Source organism: Monodon monoceros, unplaced genomic scaffold (genome assembly GCF_005190385.1).
Source record: "Monodon monoceros isolate NGI ecotype Baffin Bay Population unplaced genomic scaffold, NGI_Narwhal_1 Super_Scaffold_17, whole genome shotgun sequence".
Taxonomy (NCBI): Eukaryota; Metazoa; Chordata; class Mammalia; order Artiodactyla; family Monodontidae; genus Monodon; species Monodon monoceros.
Window position 1 is genome coordinate 1,612,495 of NW_021703773.1, and position 9,428 is coordinate 1,621,922.

General features: G+C 38.2%; 1 protein-coding gene across 1 annotated transcript; it reads right to left on the reverse strand.

The window, feature by feature from the left end:
- Positions 1-2,844: 2,844 nt before the first annotated feature.
- LOC114897627 (60S ribosomal protein L7-like 1) lies at positions 2,845-4,017 on the reverse strand. Its single transcript, XM_029226624.1, has one exon. The coding sequence runs from the start codon at positions 4,012-4,014 to the stop codon at positions 3,310-3,312; it is 705 nt and encodes a 234-aa protein (XP_029082457.1). The 5' UTR covers positions 4,015-4,017; the 3' UTR covers positions 2,845-3,309.
- Between the last annotated feature and the right edge of the window lie 5,411 nt (positions 4,018-9,428).

The window sequence follows — 9,428 nt, forward strand, 5'->3', positions numbered from 1 at the left end:
AATAAAATTGTATCTATTAACAGGGTACCACATGATGATTTGACATAGTATACTGTGTGAAATCAGGTTATTTAATACATCCATCTCCTCACAGTCACTGTTTTTTGTAGAGACAATGCCTAAGGTCTACTCTTCAAAAATCTAGAGTACACACACATTAACTATAGTCACCATGCTGTACACTAGATTCCCAGAGCTTATCCATCTTACAACTGAAGACTTGTACCCTTTGACTGGAATCTTCCCATCTCCTTCACTCCCCAGCCCCTAGTAACCACCATTCTATTCTCTGAGTTTAATTATTTTTTTAAATCCACAGATAAGTGAGATCATGCGGTATTTATCTTTCTTTGTCTGCCTAATTTCACTTAGCATAATGTCCTCTAGTTTCATACATGCTGTTGCAAATGGCAGGATTTTCTTTTTTCTCATGGCTGAATAATGTTTTTTGTGTATGTGTATTTTCTTTCACATCTTCCTTACATTTAGTTTGCTTTTATATCTTGGCTATTGTGAATAATGCTACAATAAACATAGGAGTGCAAATATCTCTTTGAGAGTCTGATTTCACTTACTTCAGATATATTCCCAAATGTGGGATTGTTGGATCATACGGCTCTATTTTAAATTTTTTTGAGGAACCTCTATACTGCTTTCCATAATGGCTGTACCAGCTTACATTCCTACCAACAGAGCACAATTTCTCCACAGCCTGGACAACACTTGTTATCTGTTGTCTTTTTAATAAAAGCCATCTTAGCAGGTGTGAGGTGATATCTCATTGTAGTTTTGATTTGCATTTCCCTGGTGATTAGTGATGTTGAGCACTTTTTGTGTACCTGTTGGCCATTTGTATGTCTGCTCTGGAAAAATGTCTATTCTGCCCATTTTAAAATTGAATTATTTGTTTCTTTGCTATTGAGTTGCACAAGTTCTTTATATATTTTGGATATTAACCCATCAGATATATTGTTTACAAATATTTTCTACCATTCTATAGGTTGCTTTTTCATTTTGTTTCCTTTGCTGTACAGACACTGTTTAATGTGATGTAGTCCCAGGTGTCTACTTTTGCTTTGTTACCTGAGGTTTTGGGTGTCATATAAAATAATCATTGCTAAGACCAACATCAAGGAGCTTTTTACCTATGATTTCCTCTAGGAGTTTTACAGTTTCAGGTCTTACATTCTAAGTCTTTTATCCATTTTGAGTTAACTTTTGTGAATGTTATTAAAATAGGGGCCCAGTTTGATTCTCTTGCATGTAGATATCCAGTTATCCAAACACCATTATTGAAGAGACTATCCTTTTTCCATTAAGTATTCTTGGCACTCTTGACAAAATCAGGGTTTATAAAAGGCTCTCAAATCTGTTCCATTGGTCTGTGTCTACTATAGATTTGTAATACAGTACTTTGAAATCAGGAATTGTGATGCCTCCAACTTTGTTCTTCTTTCCCAAGACTGCTTTGGCTATTCAGATTCTTTTATGATTCCAAGCAAATTTTAGGATTGTTTTTTCTATTTCTGTGAAAAGTGCCATTGGAATTTTGATAGGGATTGCACTGAATCTGCAGGTTGTCTTTGGTGTATGGACATTTTAACAATATTAATTCTTCCAGTCCATAAACATGGGCTATCCTTCCATTCATTTGTGTCTCCCTCAATTTTTACATCACTGTCTTATAGCTTTCAGCATATATATCTTTCATCTTCTTGGTTAAATTTATTCTTAAATATTGTTTTTAATGCTATTGTAAACAGAATTGTTTTTTAAATTTCTATTTCTGATAATTTGTTAACATATAGAAAAGCAACTGATTTTTGTATATTGATTTTGTATCCTTCAACCTCATTGAATTCATGTATTAGTTCTAACTTTTTTTTTTTTTTGGTGGAGTCTAGGGTTTTCTATATATAGAATCATGTCATTTGTAAACAAACATTTTTACTTCTTCTTTAAGAACTTGGACACCTTTTATTTCTTTTTGTTGCTTAATTACTCTAGCTAGTACTATGTTGAATAGAAGTGGTGAGAGTGGAAATTCCTGTCTTTTTCCTGATGTTACAGAAAAAGCTTTCAGATTTTCACTGTTGAGTATGATGTTAGCTGTAGGCTTGTCATGTATGGTCTTTATTATGTGGAGGTACACTATTTCTATGTCTTATTATTGAGAGTTTTTAATCATGAAAGGACGTTGAATTTTGTCAAATTCTTTTTCTGCACGTATTGAGATGATTCTATGATTTTTACCCTTCATTCTGTTAATGTGATGCATCTCATTGATTGATTAGAGCATGTTGAATGAACCATCCTTGGTTCATATTCATATATCCTTTAGGGATATTGGCCTGTAGTTTTTCTTTCCTTGTAGTGTCCAGCAAGGCTTTGGTATCAGTGTAATGCTGGTCTCATAAAATAAGTTTGAAAGTGTTCCCTGATCTTCAATATTTTGAAAGTTTGAGAAGGGTTGGTATTAATTATTCTTTATATATTTAGTAGAATTCACCAGTAAAGACTGTAGGTCCTGGGCTTTTCTTTGTTGGGAGGTTTTTGATACTGATTCAATCTCCTACTCATTAGTCTGTTCAGATTTTCTATTACTTCATGATTCCGTCTTGGTAGGTTATATGTGCCAGGGATTTATCCATTTATTCAAGGTTATAAAATTTGTTAACATACAATTGTTCATAGTAATCTCTTATGATGCTTTGTATTTCTGTGGTACAGTTGGAATATCTTCTTTCATTTCTATTTATTTGAGTCCTCTCTAATTCTTCGTCTAGCTAAATGTGTGTCCATGTTTATGTTTTTTTGTGTGTTTTTTTTTGTTTGTTTTTGTTTTTGTGCACTTCTTTCTAATTGTATTTCAAGTTCTTTCTAAAACAAGGCCCTTGGATACCCCAGGTTCAATATGCCCCTGGGCCTGGTCCACTGCTGTCTTGTATTCATATGTGGGTATTTGTTCGTTCACCAACATGAAGTCCCAGGATAGGTGTGATAAAACAGGACTCCCTCCTCCATGGCACAAGTCCTTTGCTGGTTTCAGAGGTGGACGGTGGTCTTTGCAGAAAACACACAGGGACATTTTCTTGGAACTGAAGTGGGATGAAAAGTGCCTGCCCTGAACATCACCATCTTTTCCCTGACCCTTTCCCTCCAGTTTCTGAAGATACAGCAGAAAATAATCTTGCTTGAAGATACTGGGTAACAATTCCATAAAACAAAAACACATGCTTCCAATGCACTGTGCTTTCAGATATGCTGGGTTTAGTTCAGCTGCCGGATGAGCTGATTGATGCATTCACCTCAATAGCCAGGTGAGCCCACTTCCTTGAGGAAGCCCACTCTATTCTTGGTAGTGTGACGGGCCACTGAGAGTTGGAAAGGGCACAAGAACCCTGAGATCACCTGAAAATTCTTCCCCAGAAAGGCAATTTCGTGAATGAGGTCTTCCAAGCAAATTACACCAAAGTTCCCCAGGTACTCCTCAATCACTGTGTTGTCTGTCAAAGGGATGATTTTATTCTTGACCTTGGCTTGTCCACATTTCAAGATGAGTTCCCGAACTGACTTCAAATTTGGAAATCCCCAGGTCACATAAGGTTCCACTATACGAAGCGTTTTTATGGTTTGAGGAGTTACTTGCATAAAGACACCACTGAAAATCTTATTCAGGCGAAGTCTTGCAATGGTCCTCTGCACCAGTAAACTCACCCCATTAATCCTTTCGATGCGTAAAACAAAGGCCAAGGAATGTTTATCTGGCACTTCCAAGCCATGAGGTTTCACTTCTAGTCGTCTGAGTCGCACCTTGTCACGTAGTTGCCGCCAGGAATCATGTAGGAACCATTCTAGTCGCTTAAACTTGATCTCTTTTCCTTTCCTCTGCTCCTTCCTTTGCAGAAGCGCCTGCTTTGCCTGGGTGGCTTTCAGGGCCTGATAAGCCTTCCTCTTTTTCAGGAGATTTTCTGGAACCAAAGGGATCTTTTTTCTTGGCTCTTCCTCCGCCATCTTTCCAACTCTCCATGTTTATGTTTTTAAAAAAATCAGATCTTAGTTTCATTGACCTTTTCTATTGAATTTCTGGTCTCTTATTTCATTTATTTCTGCTCTGATCTTTGTTATTTCCTTCCTTCTACTAACTTTTAGGCTTAGTTTTTTTTTTTTTTTTCTAGTTCTTTGAGGTGTAAAGTTAGGTTGTTTATTTGAAATCTTTTTTTTCTTAATGTAGACATTTATCACTATACATACGCTTTCCTCTTAGAACTGCTTTTGCTACATCTGTAAGATTTGGTATAGTGTTTTCATTTTTGTTTGTCTCAAGGAATTTTTTAAAATTTCCCTTTTGATTTCTTCTGTGACTCATTGTTTGTTCAGGAGTGTGTTGTTTAGAACACTCCCTAACAAAATAGACTCAAATGGATTAAAGACCTAAATGTAAGGCCAGATACTATAAAACTCTTAGAGAAAAACATAGGCAGAACACTCTTTGACATAAATTGCAGCAATATCTTTTTCAAGCCATCTCCTTGAGTAATGAAAATAAAAACAAAATTAAACAAACGGGACCTAATTAAACTCAAGAGTTTTGCACAGAAAAGGAAACCATAAACAAAACAAAAAGGAGTGTGTTGTTTAATTTCCACACATTTGTGAATTTTCTCTGTTGTCCATTTGTTTTCTATTTCATTGGTTTCTGTTCCCTTTGTTTTCACCCTCCTGTTACTGATTTCTAGTTTCATACCATTTTGGTAGGAAAATGAGATGAGATGGTCAGTATGACTTCAATCTTCTCAAATTTGTTACAGTATGATTTCAATCTTCTCAAATTTGTTAATACTCGTTTTTTGACCTAACAATATAATCTATCCTGGAGAATGTTTCATGTGTGCTTGAGGAAAATGTGTATTCTGCTGGTGTTGGGTGGAATGTTCTATATATATATATATAGATATATATATGTTAGATCCATTTGGTCTAAAGTACAGTTCAAATCCAATGTTTCTTGATTTTCTGTCTGATTTGTCCATTGTTCAAAGTGGGGCATTGAAGGCTCTAACTATTATTGTATTGTTGTCTATTTCTCCCTTCAGAGCTGGGAGCATTTGCTAAAATATTTAGGTGCTCCATTGTTGGGTGCATATATATTTACGATTGTTATACCCTCCTGATGAGTTGACTCCTTTATCATTATATAATGAATTTCTTTTTCTCTTATTACAGTTTCTGATTTAAGCCTATTTTGTCTAATATAAGTATAGCTATCCCTGCTCTCCTTTGGTTTCCATTTGCATGGAATATCTTTTTCCATCCCTTCACTTTAAGCCTATGTGTGTTCTTAAAATGGAAGTGAGTCTCTTGCAGGCAGCATAAAGTTGGGTCTTACTTTTTATCCCTTCAGCCACTTTGTTCCTTTTGATTGGAGAATTTAATCCATTTACATTTAAAGTAATTATTGATAGTAAGGACTTACTAATACCATCTTATTGTTTTCTAGATGCTTTATAGTTCCTGTCTTCCTGGTTCACTGTCTTCCTTTGTGAATTAATAATTTCCAATAGTGGTATGCTTTGATTCTCTTCTATCTTTTGTGTATCTACTGTAGGTTTTTGCTTTGTGCTTACTGTAAAGCTTACATAAAGCATCTTATAGTTATAACAGTCTTTTTAAGCTGGTAACAACTTAAATTTGATTGCATATAAAAACTCTATCCTTTTATTTCCTTCTCCCATTTTACTTTTGATGTCACAGTTCACATCCTTTTATATTCCATATCAATTATATTGTGGGACTTCCCTGGTGGCGCAGTAGTTAAGACTCCTCACTCCCAATGCAGGGGGACCGGGTTCGATCCCTGGTCAGGCAACTAGATCCCACATGCTGCAACTAAGAGTTCACATGTCACAACTAAAGAGCCAGAGAGCCACAACTACGGAGACTGCCTGCTACAACTAAGGAGCCCGCCTGCCACAACTAGGGAGCCCACATGCCACAAATGAGCAGCCCACGAGCTGCAACTAAGTGCACATGTGCCACAACTAAGAATGGCATAACCAAATAATTAATTAATTATTGTGGTTATAGTTATTTTAATACTTTTGTCCTTTAACCTTTATAATAAACTTTAGTGATTAACAAACCACCATATACAGTATCAGAATATTTTGAATTTGATTAGGTACATACCTTTACCAGGGTGATTTATATTTTCATATGCTTTCATGTCACTAATGTGCATCCTTTAATTTCAGCTTGAAGAGCTCCTTTCTGCATTTCTTGTGAGGCATGTCTAGTGGTGATGACCTCCCTCAGCTTTTTTCTGTCTGGGAAAGTGTTTATCTCTCCTTCATTTCTGGAGGACAGCTTTGCTAGGTAAAGTATTCTAGGTTGGCAGTTGTTTTCTTTCAACACTTTGAATATATCATTCCACTCTCTCCTGGCCTGCAAGATTTCTGTTGGGAAATTCTCTGATAGCTTTATGGGGGTTCCCTTGTATATGAGGACTTTTTTTTTTTCTCTTGCTGCATTAAAAATTCTCTCTTTATCTTTGATTTTTAGACAGCTTTATTTTAATGTCTTAGAGAAGATTCAAAACAAAAAGATTCAACAATCTTTGGGGGGACCTATTCGTGAACCTGAATGTCCAAATCTCTCCCCAGATTTGGAGAGTTCTAAGCCATTATTTTTTAAAGTAAACTTTCTGCCCCCTTTTCCCTTTCTTCTTCTTCTGGGACTCCAATAGTGCCTAGACTGTCTCTTTTGATGTTATCCATAATTCACGCAGGATTTCTTCACTCGTTTTCATTCCCTTTACTTTGTTCTTCCCTGAGTGAATAATTTCAAATGATTTGTCTTCAACTTCCTGTCTTACTGAGATAGAGAACAAATGACATGTCTTCAACTTGCTGTATTACTGAGATTCTTCTGCTTGATCAACTGTGCTGTTTGCTCTCTATTGCATTTTTCATGTCATTCGCTGTAGAATTCAGCTCCAGAATTTGCTTGGCTCTCTTTTATGAGTTCTAGCTCTCTGTTAAACTTCTTGTTTTATTCATGTATTATTTTTCTTATTTCATTGAATTGTCTTCATGTTTTCTTGTAGCCTGCTGAGCTTCTTTATATCGACTAATTTGAATTCCTTATCTGGCAAATCACAGATCTCCACTCCTTTGGGATCAGTTACTGAAGAATTATCATGTTCCTTTATTTTTCATGTCCCATGAAGTGTTGAATGGCCATCTTCACATGTGAAGAGGCAGCCATCTCCTCCAGTGTTTAGTGATTGGCTTTGAAGGAGAAATAGCTTCTGTCAGTTCTACCAGGGATTCTGAGGCTCTTCCAGAACTTTTCTATTGATATACCTGTTTCATATTTCTTGATCTCTCCTAGGGGGGAATTCTTAAGATTCTCTGCCTTCTCTTTATCCTACAAAGCTAGGCTGAGTGCTGACAGCCTCCTGTTTGCTTTCCCTTGGGCACTGCTGAATGTTCAAATCTGTGTATTTTCTCCCAATCCTGCAGAGTCAGGATTTCTGCACCTGCTCACCAGGCATCTGCAAAGGTTCACTCTCACCACCTTCTGGGGTGTGCACAGGGATCCAGCCATGGGTTAGGTGTGTGTGTAGGTGAGTTATACAGAACATTGGGGATGACTTGGTTTCACATTTTAAATTACCATTAAATCACTGGTCCCCAACCTCTTTGGCACCAGAGACCAGTTTCATAGAAGACAATTTTTCCACAGACCAGGGCTGGGGGAATGGTTTTCGGATGTTTCAAGAGCACTACATTTATTGTGCACTTTATTTCTGTTATTATTACATTGTAATATATAATGAAATAATTATACAACTCACCATAATGCAGAATCAGTGCAAGCTCTGAGCTTGTTTTTCTGCAACTAGATGGTCCCATCTGGGGGTGATGGGAGACAGTGACACTTGAAGTGTGTTGCTTATGTCCAGTCTGCTCCATAATCTCGTTTCGGTTGCTGTCACTGCAGAAAACCCTGCTTCACAAAGAAAGGATGTTGGAAATGGAAGCAGGCTTTTCAGTGCTTTTGTGGCAGCCTCAGGATATTCCACCTTGACTTTAATCCAGAACGTATGGAGATTTGAAGTTGTCTCAAACATACTTTTAAGGCCACCGTCATTTGTGATCTCAAGCAGCTGATCCTCTTCGAGCACCGGCAAAGTCGATTCACCTGGTTTACTCACATATGGGTCGCGGATCCATTCGTTCCCAGTTCGGGGGTTTTTTGTGGTCGGGAAGTAATGCTCAAACCCTTTTGAAAGCTGAGACAGGTAATCATGCACCAGCTGGGAGAAAGAAGGCCCTGGCTCAGTCTCTTTCAAAATCTCTGCTAATGTTTGAAACGTCAAAAACCCCAATGTTCACTCGTCGCCCCCATAATTCCAGTTTGGCTTTGAATGCCAACTTGAACACAGTTGTCCTTCTCCCCTGAAGTGACAGACTGACTTCTTTGAGCAGGTTGAATACGTCACACAAGTAAGCAAGTTTTGCGACCCATTCCGTGTCACTGAAATATGCTGCCAGTGGTGGCTGTTTTTCTAAAAGAAATCCCTGGAGCGGCTCTCATAACTCAAAAACTCTGGCCAGTGATCTACCCTTAGAAAGCCATCTCACCTCTGTGAATAAGAAAAGGCGTGTGTGCTCTGTGTCCATCTCCTCACAGAGCTGCATGAACAGACGTGAGTTAAGGGTGTGTACTTTAATGTGGTCGATAATTTTAATCACATTCTTCAAAATGTTAAGTTCAGGTGATGGGCTTCCCTGGTGGCGCAGTGGTTGAGAGTCCGCCTGCTGATGCAGGGGACACGGGTTCGTGCCCCGGTCCGGGAAGATCCCACATGCCGCGGAGCGGCTGGGCCCGTGAGCCATGGCCGCTGAGCCTGCGCATCCGGAGCCTGTGCTCCGCAACGGGAGAGGCCACAACGGTGAGAGGCCCACGTACCACACAAAAAAAATTAAGTTCAGGTGACATTTTTCGGCTAGCCAGCATTTCTCTAAGTGCGTAGACTCACATTCAGAAGTGACCTCTCTGACCTGAGTAGTGAAACCAGAAAGCTGTCCAGTCATGGCAGCCACTCCGTCTGTGCATATACCGACACACAATGACCAATTCAGTTTTCCTGATATGTAATCATTCAAAGACTTTAATAGTTCTGCAGCTGTGATGTTGGCTGGCAACAAAAGTGCACATAACATATCCTCATACACATCCTCCTGAAAAATATATTACACAAAGACAAGCATTGTTGCCTTGTTGTCAACATTGATAGACTTGTCAACCTGGATTGCGTACCATGGTGACTCACTAATCCTCTCTAACAATTGTGCCTCAATATCCTCTGCTATTTCATCAATTCTTCTAGTTACAGTGCCAGCCAAAAGAGGAACATGTGC

Coding starts and splice junctions, on each gene's coding strand:
- LOC114897627 (XM_029226624.1), bottom strand. CDS start 4,014: ATGGCGGAGGAAGAGCCAAGAAAAAAGATCCCTTTGGTTCCAGAAAAT.